Source organism: Macaca thibetana, chromosome 1 (genome assembly GCF_024542745.1).
Source record: "Macaca thibetana thibetana isolate TM-01 chromosome 1, ASM2454274v1, whole genome shotgun sequence".
NCBI classification, from domain to species: Eukaryota; Metazoa; Chordata; class Mammalia; order Primates; family Cercopithecidae; genus Macaca; species Macaca thibetana.
Window position 1 is genome coordinate 34,380,807 of NC_065578.1, and position 17,166 is coordinate 34,397,972.

Below are 17,166 nucleotides of genomic sequence, written 5' to 3' on the forward strand. Positions count from 1 at the left end.
CCTGGAGAGGAAAAAAAGATACTCCTCCTTCTAGTTCAGTTAAGAGATGTTTAAAAGAAATTTAAATGTGGTTAGAAGTTTTTCTGGAAGTTAGTTATATGTACATCGTTTATGCTTCATTTTTTTTAAATGACTGAAAGAGTAAATTTTGGTTATATTTGAGGCAGCTTAAATATATACTGTAACTTATGTATGCAAATGTAGATTTGACTTCAGTTTTCTTCGGAATTTCTATTTTTATTGTAAAATTGCCACTATTTAAAAGAAAAATAGAAACTTCTGCAACTTTTTGTTTTGGGACTATCTTTTAAGTTAATTATACATTCTTTTGAATAGCTTCTGTGCTATCAATTTTTATCTCCTGAGTGCTTATTTACTGTTCACGTGTGGCTAAAAGCCATTTAGAATCATGTATATTGATTAAAGTGTAGATTAAGATATTTTATATCAATTTTTGTTCAAAAATGAAATTTGATTAAATAAGATTGGTGCTTTTGTGACTTTCAATGCCTTTTGTGAAGGAATTTATAAAAGGGAATTTAAAAAATATATCTTTGAGTTATGTTGTCATTGTTAGAATAATAATTATCCCAGGGCTATTTTGAGTGATAGATTTTGATTATTATTTTTTTAATTTATTTCATTAGAACATAAACCATGAGGAAGTAGTTGGGGAAGGTGCCAGGGAATTTTGGTTGAAGGATATGAAATTTTTTAGTTACAAAGAATTGAAGGTCTGTTCTACAATATGGTGACTATAGTTAATGATAATTGTATTCTTGAAAGATGGTGAGAATGGATATAAAATGTTCTCACCACAAAAGCAATAACTGAGGGAATGCAAATATTAATTAGCTAGCTTTAGGGACCGCACAGTGTGTGTGTATACACACACAGACACACATACACACATACACAGGTTGAGTGTCTCTTACCTGAAATGCTTGGGACCAGAGGTGTTTCAGATTTTGGATTTTTTAAAAGGTTTTGGGATATTTGCATTATATCTACTAACTGATGGAGCATTTCTAATCTGAAAATCTGAAATTTGAAATGCTCCAATGAGCATTTCCTTTAAATATCATGTTGGCGCTAAAAAAGTTACAGATACTGAGAGCATTTTGGATTTCTGGATTAGGGATACTCAGCCTGTTCCTCAAAATATGATGTCATGGCTGGGTGTGGTGGTTTACACCGGTAATCCCAGCACTTTGGGAGGCTAAGGCAGGTGGATCACTAGAGGCCAGGAGTTCAAGACCAGCCTGGCCAACATGGTAAAACCTCCATCTCTGGTAATATTACAAAAATTAGCTGGGCTTGGTGGTGCATGCCTGTAATCCCAGCTACTCAGATGGCTGAGGCACAAGAATCACTTGACCCTGGGAGGTAGAGGTTGCAGTGAGCCAAGAGTGCACCACTGCACTCCAGCCTGGGCGACAGAGTGAGACACTATCTCAGAAAAAAAAAAAGAAAAGAAAATTATGTTGTACACATAGTAAATACATATAATTTATATCAGTATAAATAAATATATATCTCTGCACACACACACACCCCCACAAGGGTAGGCACTTTGTGTATCTACTTTAGTATACCCAGTACAGTAAATGCTTAATAAGTATTTGTTGAATGGGAGAATTAATGATCCTAACTTTTTTTTTTTTTGAGACGGAGTCTCGCCGCTCTGTCGCCCAGGCTGGAGTGCAGTGGCGCAGTCTCAGCTCACTGCAAGCTCTGCCTCCCGGGTTCACGCCATTCTCCTGCCTCAGCCTCCCGAGTAGCTGGGACTACAGACACCCACCACCATACACTGCTAATTGTTTGTATTTTTAGTAGAGACGGGGTTTCACCATGTTAGCCAGGATGGTCTCCATCTCCTGACCTCGTGATCTGCCCGCCTTGGTCTCCCAAAGTGTTGGGATTACAGGTGTGAGCCACCGCGCCTGGCCCAATGATCCTAACTTTTAAAAAAGCTATACTTAACTACTTTATAGTTATAACTTATGCAGTAAAATTATTTAGTAAAAATAGACTATACTGCTTGAATTGTAAAATATACTTTTAAAAAAGAGTGCTTAGGTATATATCCTGTCTCTAATTTCTGTATTCCAGTATATTCATCATGGGATTCTTTTTTTTTTTTTTTTTTTTTGAGACGAAGTTTTGCTCTTGTTGCCCAGACTGGAGTGCAATGACACAATGTTGGCCCACTGTAACCTCCACCTCCAGGGTTCAAGCGATTCTCTTGCCTCAGCCTCCTGAGTAGCTGGGATTACAGGCATGCACCACTACGCCCAGCTAATTTTTTTGTATTTTTAGTAGAGATGGGGTTTCTCCATGTTGGTCAGGCTGGTCTCAAACTCCCGACCTCAGATGATCCGCCCGCCTCGGCCTCCCAAAGTGCTGAGATTATAGGCGTGAGCCACCGCACCGTGCCCGGCACTCATCGTGGGATTCTAAGATTTAAGTCAGTTTGAAGATTTTAATTTTTATAGGGTTTTTTCTCTTTCTTATTTTGTCATGAAATCATTTCATATAATAACTTCATGTTCCTTTAATTCTTACTCTAGGGATCAACAGTCTTTAAAATTTCAGCGATATTTATCCTTTTATAATCACCATAGGCTGGGCATGGTGGCATGCACTTGTAGTCCCACCTACTCAGGAGGCTGAGGTGGGAGGATTGCTTGAGCCCAGGAGTCTGAGACTCAACCTGGGCAATATAGTGACCCAGCCCCTAAAATGTCAGTCATATCTCTCTGTCTCAAAAAAATAAAAAATAAAAAAAGTCATAGATTTTTTTTTCAAAGATTTATCAGTTATTTTCAAAATGGCTATGGAAAACTCATATAAGTTTTTAAATATGCCCTCTTTCTCATTTAAAAAAATTATTATTCTTGTCCATACATGTTACTCTTTTCATCTAGATTTATCAAGTTTCTTTGGCCTCTGGTCTCTGGTGTTTGCCTAAGCTTTATATAGAGACAGGTCATTTCTACCTATGTGTCATTTTATCTATGTCTTGATCTTACGTAATTCAGTTGCTCTTTAAGATTATGTTCTCTTCTCGTGTTTGGTTTATCCATTATCCAAATTCTCCATTTCTTCAACCTGTTATCCCTTGACTCTTAACAGTTCTACCTTTTTATTCACTTATTCTTTTACCCTTTTTTAATTCCTTACTCTTTTTCATTCACCCCTTTCTGTTCTTTCAGGTACTTCTTACTTATCTCCTCAGCCTTTTCTTCTTCATTTTCTTTCTTACTTTTCTCATACTTTTCATTTTACGTAATACTTACTTTCTTTGTGCTTCAGTCTTCAACCATTGTCAACCTTGTTTTTCCTTATATTCCATTTTACTTCCTGAACTACTCTTTCATCTCCTGTTCAACACTACCTTTCCTTCCTTTTTATCCCGTCTTATTTACACGGTGATTACAACAGTTTCGTATACTCTGATTTATCTGATTGTAAAACTGTTGAGTTGGATGTACCAAAAATAGAAGGAAGCTAAATTCAAAGAAGCTAAAAGATTTGCTTGTGTCACCTAGCTGGTTAATTTTGGCATGTGCATTGTTTCTCTACATAGTCTATATAGTCAAACAGGTTTCATTTGGAAATCATTCCCCATAAGAAGGATTTCAATTTGATTTGAATAGGCAGAGATGGAAAAAGTTTCCTCTCTAATAACTACTGCTATTATTGTAGACCAGTAGAAATATAGCAGTAGTACTTAGGTTAGAAGAAGCTCATTAGCTATTCAGAATAAATTTTATTTTTCTTAATTTTTGGTAATCTTATCTCTTAGCCTCTTGAATTTAACTTAAACTCTGAAAACATTTTGGTTGCCATTTAATTTTTAGGTTTCCTTAATGATAGGGACCTAATAATTTGGTTTAAAAAATCTGTCTTGGCTGGGAGCAGTGGCTCATACCTGTAATCCCAGCACTTTAGGAAGCCAATGTAGGAGGATTGCATGAGCCAGGGATTTCGAGACCAGCCTGGGCAACACAATGAAACCTCATCTCTACAAAAAGTTAAAAAATTAACCAGCTGTGGTGCCACATGCCTGTAAGCCCAGCTGCTTGGGAGAATGAGGCGAGAGGATTTCTTGAGTGCAGTTTGAGGCTGCAGTGAGCTATGATCACACTCCTGCTCTTCAGCCTAGGTGACAGAGCAGGACCCTATCTTTAAAAAAAAAAAAAAATCTCATATTCTGCAGAAAAGAGGTAATTTGGAGGATAATTTTGTTAATACTGTTAGATCAGATTCTTGGTATAATGATATTCAAAGAAGTAACATGCAGATTGTCTGTACCTTTTCTGAATTTTCACTAACTGGAATGAGATTGTTTCTTCTCATTCTGTCATAAGATACAATCCACTACCACAATAAGATGTAATCTCATTGGACTCTAAGCATAGTGAGAGCAGTGAAAAATACCTAATTTTATACTTCCATTTCCTTGATCCATGCTGTTGCCAATTCTTATCTCCTTAACCTTCTAGAAAACGCCTATTTAAGGTCCAGCTAAAATATCACCCTTTGGGTTGCCTTTCACATTACATGTAGTCTGAAATAATTGTTTCTTCATTTATATTTTTATGGCACGTTATTCCTGTCTTCTCCAAAAATTATTTATACTTTTTTTTTTTTTTTTTTTGAGATGGGTCTCACTTTGTCGTCATGCTGGAGTGTAGTGGCGCGATCTTGGCTCACTGCAACCTCTGCTTTCCAGGTTGAAGCTATTCTCCTGCCTCAGCCTCTTGAGTAGCTGGGACTACAGGCACACACCACCATGCCCAGCTAATTTTTTTGTATTTTTAGTAGAGATGGGGTTTCACCGTATTAGCCAGGATGGTCTTGATCTCTTGACCTCAGGTGATCCGCCTGCCTCGGCCTCCCAAAGTGCTGGGATTACAGGCGTGAGCCACCGCACCTGGCCTATACTATTTTAATAATGCTTCTGTTACAGTATTTTATAAAATATTTGTCTATTTGTCACAGTAACTCTGAGCTCCTGAAGTACATACATCTCTTTTTTGAGATGGAGTCTTGCCCCATTGCCCAGGCTGGAGGGCAGTGGTGCAATCTGAGCTCACTGCAACTTCCACCTCCCAGGTTCAAGCAATTCTCTTGCCTCAGCCGCCCAAGTAGCTGGTACTACGGGCGCATGCTACCATGCCTGGCTAATTTTTGTATTTATAGTAGAGACAGGGTTTTGCCATGCTGGCCAGGCTAGTCTCAAATTCCTGACCTCAAGTGATCCACCTGCTGCCTCCTCCCAAAGTGCTGGAATTACAGGTGTGAGCCACTGCGCCCGGCCCATATGGGGACCATATTTTGACTCACGGTTTCATTAATGTCTGGCTCAATGTAACTTCTCACTAAATACCCCTCTATGAAATACAGTAAAACCTAATTTTGAAAATAACAGGAAATGCAAAAAGCAAAGCAGTCTAGAGCTGCTAAATATGAAAGATGGCAAGGTGTGGAGTTATGTATTATAGTATAATATTAGGTGTTCCTAATGATGATTTCCCATTATATCTACTATTTTACTGAAGCAGAGATATTTGTATAGCCATACTTTAGAGATTTTCAGGGTTTGGTTCCAGACCACCTCAATAAAGCAAATAGCTCAATAAAGCAATTATCTCAATAAAGTGAGTGATACTAATTTTTTGGCTTCTCAGTTCATATCAAAGTTGTGTTTATACCGTAGTCTGTTAAGTGTGCAATAGCATTAAGTCTTTAAAAACCAACGTACATTTTTAAATTAAAAAGACTGTATTGCTAACAAGTGCTAACAATCATATGAGCCTTCAGTGAGTCATAATCTTATTACTAGTGGACAGTCTTGTTTCAATGTTGATGACTGCTGATTAATTCAGGGTGATGGTTGCTGAAGGTTTTGGTGGCTGTGGCAATTTCTTAAGATAACAATGAAGTTTGTCACATCAGTTGACTCTTCCTTTCACAAAAAATTTCTCTGTGGCATGCAATAATGTTTGATAGCATTTTACCCAGAGAAGAACTTTCCAAATTGGAGTCAGTACTCTCAGACTCTACCATTGCTTTATCAACTAAGTTTATACAATACTTTAAATCCTTTGGTGTCGTTTCACCAAAGTTCACAGCATCTGCACCAGGAGTAAATTCCATGACAAGAAATTACTTTCCTTGCTGATCCATTGGAAGCAACTCCTCATCTGTTCAAGTTTTATCATGAGATTGCAGCAATTCAGTCACGTCTTCAGGCTCCACTCTAGTTCTCTTACTGTTTCTCCCACATTTGTAGTTATTTCCTCCACAGAAGTCTCCAACTCCTCAGAGTCATCTGTGAAGACTGAAGTTACCTACTTCCAAGCTTCTATTAATGATGATATTTGGATTTCCTCTCATTAATCATGAATGTTCTTAATGTCATCTGGAATGGTGAATCCTTTCCAGAAGCTTTTTCATTTCCTTTGGCCAGATCCATTATAGGAATCACTATCTATGGCAGCTGTAGCCTTAGGAAATGTATTTCTTAAATAATGAGTTGCAAAATTGAAATTACTCCTTGATCCACGGGCTGCAGAATAGATACTGGGTAAGCAGGTATGAAAATAACATTAATCTCTTGTACATTTCCATCAGAACTCTTCAGTGGCTAGATGTATTGTCAATGAGCAGTAATATTTTGAAAGGAATATTTTAAGTGTCCTAGGATTTTTGAAAGGTAAATGAGCGTTGGCTTCTACTTGAAGTCACCAGCTACGTTAGCCCCTAACAAGAGAGTCAGCCTGTCCTTTGAAGCCAGGCATTGACTTCTCTCTGGCTATGAAAAATCCTAGATGGCATCGTTTTTCAATAGAAGACTGTTTCTTCTACATTGAATATCTTATTTAGTGTAGCCACCATCATAGGTTGTCTTAGCTAGATATTTTTGATAACTTGCTACAGCTTCTCCATCAGCACTTGCTGCTTCACCTTGTACTTTGATGTTCCAGAGCTAGCTTCTTTCATTAAACCGTATGAGCTAACCTCTGCTAGCTCTAAACTTCTGCAGCTTCTTTACCTCAGTCTTCCTAGAATTCAAGAGAGCCATAGGGCCTTACTCTGGGTTAGGCTTTGGCTTAGGCTTTGGCTTAAGGGGATGTTGTGGCTGGTTTGATCTTCTATCTAGAGCACTGTAACTTTTCTCCACATCAGCAGTAAGACTGTTGCACTTTCTTTTTTTCATTGTTGTTATTTTGAGACGGAGTGTCTCTCTGTTACCCAGGCTTGAGTGCAGTGGTACAATCTCAGGTCACTGCAGCCTCTGCCTCCAGGGTTCAAGCAATTCTCCTGCCTGAGCCTCCCGAGTAGTTGGGACTACAGTCATGTGCCACCACACCTAGTTAATTTTTGTATTTTTAATAGAGATGGGGTTTCACCATGTTGGCCAGGATGGTCTTGATCTCTTGGCCTCGTGACCCACCCACCTTGGCCTCCCAAAGTGCTGGGATTACAGGCATGAGCCACTGAGCCCTGCCTAATTTTTGCATTTTTTAGTAGAGATGTGGTTTCGCCATATTGGCCAAGCTGGTCTCCAACTCCTGATCCCAGCTGATCTGCCCACCTCGGCCTCCCAGATTATTGGTATTACAGGTGTGAGCCACCACGCCCGGCCAAGCACTTTCTTATCATTCATGTCGTTCACTGGAGTAACCTTCTTAGTCTTTCAAGAACTTTTCCTTTGCATTTACCTTGTGGTTAAGTGTTTGGCACAAGAGGTCTAGCTTTCCACATGCCTTCCTCACTAAGCACAATCATTTCTAGCTTTTGATTTATAGTGAGAAATGTTGGACTATTCGTTTTGTTGAACACTTAGAGGCCATTGTGAGGTTATTCATTGGCCTGCCTTCAATATTGTTGTGCCTCAGGGAACAGGGAGGCCTGAGGAGTAGGGGACATACAGAAGTGGCTGGTCAATGGAGCAGTCAGAACACACACATTTTTCAATTAAGTTTGCTATCTTACATTGCCATGGTTCATGGTTACTCCCCAAAACAATTACAATAGTAACATCAGTGTTCACTGATCACAGAAAAACATATTATAAAACAAAAACATTTGAAATACTGGGAGAATTACCAAAATATAATGCAGAGACATGAAGTGGGCACATGCTGTTGAAAAATGGCACTGATAGACTTGTGTGAGGCAGGGTTGCTGCAAGCCTTGTATTTGTTAAAAAGTGCAGTATCTGTGAAGCACAATAAAACAAGGTATGCCTGTAATCTTTTCTTTAAAAGTACCCTATTAGTGTAATCTCTTTAAGATACAAGCATGAGTATAAAACAGTTTATTAACTCTTATGTGGATGTATACTCATGGGAGAGAGACATTGATTAGAAAATTTCACCAGTTTGAAAAATTGGTTTTTAATATGGTTTCCACTTGAACTATCTGGTAAACTACTATAGAATGAGTGGTTTGTGGGATTAGGGTTGGAGTGGTAAGGAGCCTTAATGATTAGGGTTTTAATCTTCATTGCCTTTGTTACTAATGCTTAGAAATTAAATTATTTAGATATGGTAATGTTATATAGCTATGCTAGAATATGCACTGTGTAGTGTAAAATATATGTTTACTTTTAAAAGATACTAATTTTTGACAAGTGTAATACAGTATTTTTTAAAGAATATTTTGAAAATCTAGATAATTCTAGAAAATAAAAATCTCTTATAATCCCTCCTGTAGAGATAATGAATGCTAATCATTTGATGTTTTCCTTTTAGTCTTTGAAACATACTATTCTCATAACAGTTCTATGAAGTAGGTGCTGTATTAATTCCACTTCATAGAAAAGAATTTAAGGATCAAAGCAATTTTTAAGTGTCTCTCAGAAAATTCAAGTTTTTAAACTTAAATTCCAGTGTTATTTCCCTACAGTATAATTGCCTGTGTTTTATTTAGTTATTTTAGCTCACAGAAGGGAAAAACAAATGAATTTACACTATGGCTTATGTTATTTTTTTTCTTATTTTTAGAGACATTTTAAATCCAAAGGATGTGATCAGTGCCCAGTTTGAAAATACCACCACTAGTAAAGATTTTTGCAGTCAGTCATGTTTGTCAACATATGAACTGAAAAAAAAACCAATTGTTACTATAAATACAAATAGTATTTCAACCAAATGCAGCATGTGTCAGAAGAATGCTGTTGTAAGTTACCATTTTCCTTGATTGGGGCAGGAGTCTAATTGTTTGTGCTTAAAGAACAGCTTTTGATGGTCTCTGCTCCTTGTCTTTGTGTTGCTGTGTTTTAATTTCTAGATTCGACATGAAGTTAATTACCAGAATGTGGTCCATAAACTTTGCAGTGATGCCTGCTTCTCTAAGTTTCGTTCTGCTAACAACCTCACCATGAACTGTTGTGAGAACTGTGGGGGTTACTGTTACAGTGGGTCGGGACAATGCCACATGCTTCAGATAGAGGGACAGTCTAAGAAGTTTTGTAGTTCATCGTGTATCACAGCATACAAGCAGGTACATGACCATGTTTACTCTTGATGTCTTTGCTCATTTCAGGTAGTCTGTATTTTTAGTTGAAATTATTTATGAAAATGTTGTTTTACAATGTTGGGTTTACTGGCCGGGCGTTAAAAAAGTTTTTTTAACTTTCAAAATATTGTTAAAGAATACAAATCACTTTTGAAATAAAAAAGCCATATTGGCCAGGCCTGGTGGCTCACACCTGTAATCCCAGCACTTTGGGAGGCTGAGGCGGGCAGATCACCCGAGGTCGGGAGTTCGAGACCAGCCTGACCAACATGGAGAAACCCCATCTCTACTAAAAATACAAAAATTAGCCAGGTGTGGTGGCATATCCCTGTAATACCAGCTACTCGGGAGGCTGAGGCAGGAGAATCGCTTGAACTCGGGAGGTGGAGGTTGCAGTGAGCCAAGATCGTGCCATTGCACTCCAGCCTGGGCAACAAGAGCGAAACTCTGTTGCAAAAAAAAAAAAAAGATATATATGTGTGTGTGTGTGTGTGTGTGTGTGTGTGTGTGTGTGTGTATAGAGAGAGAGAGAGAGAGAATTTACTACTTGCTTAACTGGTATTCTTTATACGGAAATAGTATTTGTTGAATAAATGTGCATTAAATATTCATAAAGAGTTCTATAAGCAGCAGTTTTGTTCATGCATTTGTTTATACATGTTTATGCATTTGAAATACATGTTTTTAGAGTATGGCTTTTTTTTTTTTTTTTTTTTTTTGAGATGGAGCCTCACTCTCTCTCTCCCATCCTGGAGTGCAGTGGTATGATCTCTGCTCACTGCAACCTCTGCCTCCCTGGTTCAAGCAATTCTCCTGCCTCAGCCTCCCAAGTAGCTAGGATTGCAGGCGCCCACCACCAGGCCTGGCTAATTTTTTTGTAATTTTAGTAGAGATGAGGTTTCACTATATTGGTCAGGCTGGTATCGAACTCCTGACCTCAAGTGATCCACCTGCCTCAGCCTCCCAATCCCTGTGCTGGGATTACAGGTGTGAGCCACCAGGCCTGGCCAATATGGCTTTTTTATTTCAAAAGTGATTTGTATTCTTCAAAAATATTTTGAAAGTTAAAAAAAAAACAAACACGAAGAAATATAGTGTATCTCTCATAGATAACAAATCCTGTCATTTTGGTGTATAGCCTTCTTTCCAGCATGTGAGATTTGCATATATACTTCTTATTTGATAAGGAAAGGTTCAAGTTGCATATGTATTCTTGAAATCTGATTCACAGAATTAAAATTGAAAGCCAGAAAATCAAAATTATATCATTAATTGTTACAGTAAAGGATTTTTCTTATCTTTATGAAATAGGAAAAAATAGATGTGAATTATATATTTGTGAATTGATGAGGTGTGCATGGGATGAACTGGATGAACTCTGTGTAACAAATGTCTTTTATGTAGTTTTGTGTGTATTCGATTTGTTAGTGAACTTTGACCAAATATTAGTTTTAAAATTGATAAACTTAAAGGAATAGTAAATGCTATATATATATATATAGTTTTAATTTTTGTGGGTCCATAGTAGATGTATATATTTACGAGGTAAGTACTTTTAATATTTTTAATTTTATAATGTCTCTTTATGTAAGTGCATTTGCTAACATTCTTTTCCTTAGAATAGTGAATTTTTATACAGTTTACCAAATTGGTGAATTTAATAGCATTGATTAGGAACTTTCTTGTTAATTGTTCTTAAAACTTTGTACTAATTTTGGAATTTAAACTTTGTAGTAAATTTGGAATTTTCCTTTTGTTCTCAAAGGAAAAAAAATCCCCACATCTTCATTGTTTTATCTTTTTCCAAAAGACTGTTCTTTTCCTGATACTGTATCAGGTACTAAAAGTTACTTGGATTCAATCCATTGAAAGACGAGTCATAGTCCACAAGAGAGGGAGAAATAGGATGAAACATCTTAATTTTAAATTTATCCTTTACTTTTAATTTAGCCAAAATCTATTAAATTTCTCATGTATTATATCTGCTGTGGTAGAGAAAGAACTGGAATTTAGAAGTAAGGCAGATGTAGATTTAATTCCAGACCTTATGTTCAAATACAGTTTTACCTTGGGGAAAGCAGCTAAGCTCCCTGAGTCCCAGTTTTTCTATCTGTAAATAACTGTAATACCACCTATGTCACTGGGATATTTTTAGGATTATAGAAAGTAAGGATGAAAGAATGCCTAGTATGTAACTGGGGCATTGTAGATGGTCATTTCTGCTACTTTCCTTTCTTCCTTATATATAATTCATTCAACAAGCATTAGATGTAATTTCTGTTTTGAGGGGCTGCCTGTCTCCTGAGAAAGACAGACATATAGATGAGTAAACAGAGATGCCATGATGGAAGTATTCTGGGTACAGTGGGCCACAAAGGGAGCATAGTCAGCTCTACTTGATAGGGAAAGATGAGACTATCAGTGAAAGCTTCACAGAGGTAACTCTTGACCTGGGTCTTTACAAATGAGGTTTGCTTTTACAGTCCTCATTAGGGAGGAGAGGGAAATGGGTTTAGAGATTTAGAAGACATTCCAGCATTCAGGCATATGTTCACTTTACTGTGTATTTATTTTAATGTCAAGTTTCACATATTGATTCTTTAAGAAGGAAGATTGCTCTTAAAAATCTCCTAATTGGTGCTGGACATACTTTATAAATTATCCTGAATGTGTGATATGTTAATAATACTTAGCATTCTTTGCTGCTGAATCCCTAATTGGGTGAAGACTTAAGATAACGGACTCTGGTTGTTTGTATTTGGACACCTGTGATATCCCAGGTTTGCTCTCACTTTACGCTTACAGAGTATTTTTTTATTTATTAGTGGTAGACTATTTGCCAATAAGTTGCCTAATAAGTTTACTAATTTCCTTAAATTCATATTTATAAGCACCTTTGGGGGGTTATTTCAATTTATAGGATGATACAGTATAAAAGCATGAACTTCCTGTTATTTAATGTTTTTAAAACTATGGTTATGACCTATTAATAGACCCTGAAATTAATTACTAGGTTATAACCAGCATTATTTTTTTTCTTTTTTTTGAGACAGAATCTTGCTCTGTCACCCAGGCTGGAGTGCAGTGGCACGATCTCGGCTCACTGTAACCTCCGCCTCCTGCGTTCAAGTGATTCTCCTGCCTCTGCCTCCCGAATAGCTGGGATTACAGACATCTGCCACCACTCCCAGATAATTTTTTTTTTTTTGTATTTTTGTAGAGACGGTGTTTCACCATGTTGGCCTGGCTGGTCTTGAACTCCTGACCTCAGGCGATCCACCCACCTCGGCCTCCCAAAGTGCAGGGATTACAGTAGTGAGCCACTGAGCCCGGCCGCATTACTTTTTTAATGAAATAGAATAGATTGGAAAATATCAAAAAGTAACATGCATTACATGTTATCATGATATTTATTCCTGTGTAAAACTGTTTTCAGTTTTATTACATACATGCATAATACACAGATGCAAAATCTCAGAAGTATGTGTGTACCGTGAAACTTCTTATTGAGGATTACAGTCATAAAAGTTTGAAAATCACTGATTTCAAGTATTTCAAAAGTGTTGAGTATAAACATTTCAAAGAATTATGCTTTTACTAGGAATTTAGTAAAAATGAATGTTGTTTTATTCTCTTAATAGAAATCAGCCAAAATTACACCATGTGCGCTTTGCAAATCATTGAGATCCTCAGCAGAAATGATTGAAAATACCAATAGCTTGGGGAAGACAGAGCTTTTCTGTTCTGTTAATTGCTTATCTGCTTACAGAGTTAAAATGGTTACTTCTGCAGGTAATATTGGTTTCATAAACTATGAAATGTAATAGTTGAAAAATTACGGTTATTGCTTTGTTTTTAAGGTATATTTTTTGGTTGATTTTTAAGGCAAATTTAACATATTTCAGATATTTGTTGTAAAATATCACCGGTTACCTTGATTGCTTATTTATTTACTTGCATGCCTATTTATGCATTTCCCCCTTACCAAAATGCTTTCATATGGCTTCTTTTATATATTTTCTTTATCCACACCTGATTTCTTTGAAGTTTCATTTATTTGGTAGGTTCAGGGCAGACTTTGATTAATTTAAATTGGAAAGAAAAATTTTCAGTATTAGGTTAGTTTTTGCCTATATGTGACGTGATTTAGTTTCAGCTCATACAACTTACCCTGACCCTTGAATTTTCCTTTCTTGTATATTATTTAATTTCTCATACTTTTGTGTACATCTGTACATATTACTCATTGGTTTTTTTTTTATTTGCTAAGGTGTACAAGTTCAGTGTAACAGTTGTAAAACCTCAGCAATTCCTCAGTATCACCTGGCCATGTCAGATGGAAGTATACGCAACTTCTGCAGCTACAGCTGTGTGGTAGCTTTCCAGGTATGGCTTCAGGAACCTTCCTCTTCTTCAGTCAGTGAGTCACCTACTGTATGAGTCTGTTCTTGCACTGCTCTAAAGAAATACCCTAGACTGGGTAATTTATAAAGAAAGAGGTTTAAGTGGCTCACAGTTCCACAGGCTGTACAGGTAGCATGGCTGGAGAGGCCTCAGGAAACTTTCTTTTTCTTTCTTTTTTTTTTTTTTTTTTGAGAGTCTTGCTCTGTCGCCCAGGCTGGAGCGCAGTGGCGCGATCTCGACTCACTGCAAGCTCCGCTTCCCGGGTTCACACCATTCTCCTCCCTCAGCCTCCCGAGTAGCTGGGACCACAGGCGCCCACCACCACGCCCGGCTATTTTTTTTGTATTTTTAGTAGAGACGGGGTTTCACCATGTTAGCCAGGATGGTCTTGATCTGGTGACCTCGTGATCCACCCGCCTTGGCCTCCCAAAGTGTTGGGATTACAGGCGTGAGCCACCGCGCCCGGCCAGGAAACTTTCAATTATGGCGGAAGGCGAAGGGGAAGCAGGCACGTCTTACATGATGGGATCAAGAGGAAAGAGAGAAGTGGGGAGGTGCTACACTTTTAAACAACCAGATTTCCTGAGAACTCACTAGCAACAGAATAGCAGGGGAGAAATCCACCCCCATGATCCAGTCGCTTCCTGCCAGGCTCCTCCCCCAACATTGGGGATTACGATTGGACATAAGATTTGGTCAGGGACACAAATTCAAACCTATCACCTACTATAGTAATGCACATTTATTAGGTGTTTGCTAGGGCCTGGATTGTGTAAGTTTCTATGTCATTCCTATTAAACTTGGATTTGTAGTTCATTCTGTATTTGGAGTTTCATTTAACTGCCCTCTATAAAATTGAATGGTACTTTTATCACCCATATTATCTATTGGGAAGATATTATTTTTGAGGAAGATTATTAGTTAAATTATTTTATTTTTTCATCATAAATGAGACTCCCCCCATTCCATTATAAGCTACTCAGAGGCAGGAACATTGCCTGTTAATAGATGTACCTTACATGCCTAGAACTGTGCTTGGCATATGTAGGCGTGCGATACTTCTTTGTTTTAACAAAGATTAAATTGATCCTTTTCGTTGTTTTGTTTTTCCAGAATTTATTCAACAAACCAACTGGAATGAATTCTTCAGTAGTGCCCTTGTCTCAGGGCCAAGTAATTGTAAGCATCCCCACAGGTTCCACAGTGTCAGCTGGAGGAGGTAGCACGTCTGCTGTTTCTCCCACCTCCATCAGTAGCTCTGCTGCGGCTGGTCTCCAGCGTCTCGCTGCCCAGTCCCAGCATGTTGGGTTTGCACGAAGTGTTGTGAAACTCAAATGTCAACACTGTAACCGTCTTTTTGCCACAAAACCAGAACTTCTTGACTATAAGGTAAAGTATAGCATGTTCATAAGATTTTGAGTATACATAGGTCTATTTGTAAAATTATTTTTAACTTTGCATCTCCCAAAATTACACTATTTGTTTTGAAAGTAAGGGAGATATGGAGTTCCATAAGACAAACCAAATGTTTAATTAGTACTTAATGATTATTTCTTTGCAGGGCAAAATGTTTCAGTTCTGTGGCAAGAATTGTTCTGATGAATATAAGAAAATAAATAATGTAATGGCAATGTGTGAATATTGTAAAATTGAGAAAATTGTAAAGGAGACTGTTCGGTTCTCAGGTGCTGACAAGTCATTCTGTAGTGAAGGTAAAGACAGAAGATTATCTTACCTACTGAGCATGTTGGTTGTTTTAAAAGCAGTTGATGATTTAAGCTTTCACTCTAGGGTTAATCTGTTTTATTGTTTATGTATAACGTAAATGCCTTTCCGATTCATTTACACTTAGTTCATTCTTTTTTGATCAGTTTTCTTATATTATGTGGATGTTAAAATGAAGTGAAAGATTTGCAAAGTATAATGCAGAAGAATGTGATGTGAACAACATTTAACATCCTTAGGTTCCCCATTATTAGGTTGATGGGGACCTCAAAGATCTTCTAGTTCTTGTACTTATTTCTAAATGGAATGCCTTAAATTATGGTAATATTCTAAGGTTATACTTTTATTGTTTTAAACAGCCATTATTTTTCTGAATATAAATGGTTTGAATATGCAAATTAACATGTGGAAGATTGTTTTCCTTATTTAGATAACTATTCTGTATGTTTATAATGTTTTATTTTACTCTAAAGCGGTATTAAGTTAGCCTTCTAGAGCAAGGGCTTTCAAACCTTTTGATAACACAAAAGAAGAAATACATTTACACTGTGACCCGTATATTTTCACATACCTAAATAAAAATTTTGTTTTTTGAGACAGAGTCTTGCTCTGTCACCCAGGCTGGAATGCCATGGAGCGATCTTGGCTCACTGCAACCTCTGCCTCCTGGGTTCAAGCGATTCTCTTGCCTCAGCCTCCTGAGTAGCTGGGAGTACAGGCACCCGCCACCACACCTGGATGATTTTTGTATTTTTAGTAGAGACGGGGCTTCACCATGTTGGCCAGGCTGGTCTGGAACTCCTGACCTCAGGTGATCCACCCACCTTGGCCTCCCAGAGTGCTGGAATTACAGGTGGGAGTCACTATGCCTGGCCCCAAAAGTTTCATGAAATAAAACCAATGCAGTTTAATGCTTTCTCTTCTGTCCTATCCTGTCTTATATAATTTAAAACAAAAACAAAACAAAACAAAAACTAGTATAGATAATCTACGTTGATCTCTTTATCTGTGAACTGGTCAGGACCCAAGTGTGAACATTTTGTCCTAGGCCACTATTTTTCTTTTTTTGTTGTTTTTGTTTTCATTTGAGATGGGGTCTTGCCATGTTGCCCAGGCTGGTCTCAAACTGCTGGGCTCAAGCAATCCTCCCGCCAGCCTCCCAAAGTGTTGGGATTACAGGTGTGAGCCACTGCACCCGGCCTGTCCTAGACCATTTAAAGATGCAGAAAACTAATATTTCTACCTAATTTAATTTTATCTTTCCTGATTTTTAGGTTGCAAATTGCTTTATAAACATGACTTGGCAAAACGTTGGGGAAATCACTGTAAAATGTGCAGTTATTGTTTACAGACATCTCCCAAATTGGTACAGAATAATTTAGGAGGGAAAGTGGAAGAGTTCTGTTGTGAAGAATGCATGTCCAAATATACAGTTTTGTTCTATCAGGTAAATAGAATTCACATTCCTGTGTTTTTCAAGCTAGGGCATAAATTATTCCCTTT

At 37.6% G+C, this 17,166-nt stretch overlaps 1 protein-coding gene across 11 annotated transcripts in view; it reads left to right on the forward strand.

Annotated features, from left to right (window-relative positions):
* Window positions 1–17,166, forward strand: part of ZMYM4 (zinc finger MYM-type containing 4) — a 159,175-nt gene that overhangs the window by 109,505 nt on the left and 32,504 nt on the right. For all 11 annotated transcript variants that reach the window (XM_050797473.1, XM_050797491.1, XM_050797528.1 and 8 more), the window contains 7 exons: window positions 9,021–9,195; window positions 9,307–9,519; window positions 13,176–13,326; window positions 13,805–13,920; window positions 15,052–15,327; window positions 15,500–15,650; window positions 16,938–17,110. In XM_050797473.1, the coding sequence (XP_050653430.1) occupies window positions 9,021–9,195; window positions 9,307–9,519; window positions 13,176–13,326; window positions 13,805–13,920; window positions 15,052–15,327; window positions 15,500–15,650; window positions 16,938–17,110 (1,255 nt within the window). The remainder of the gene's footprint in view (window positions 1–9,020; window positions 9,196–9,306; window positions 9,520–13,175; window positions 13,327–13,804; window positions 13,921–15,051; window positions 15,328–15,499; window positions 15,651–16,937; window positions 17,111–17,166) is intronic.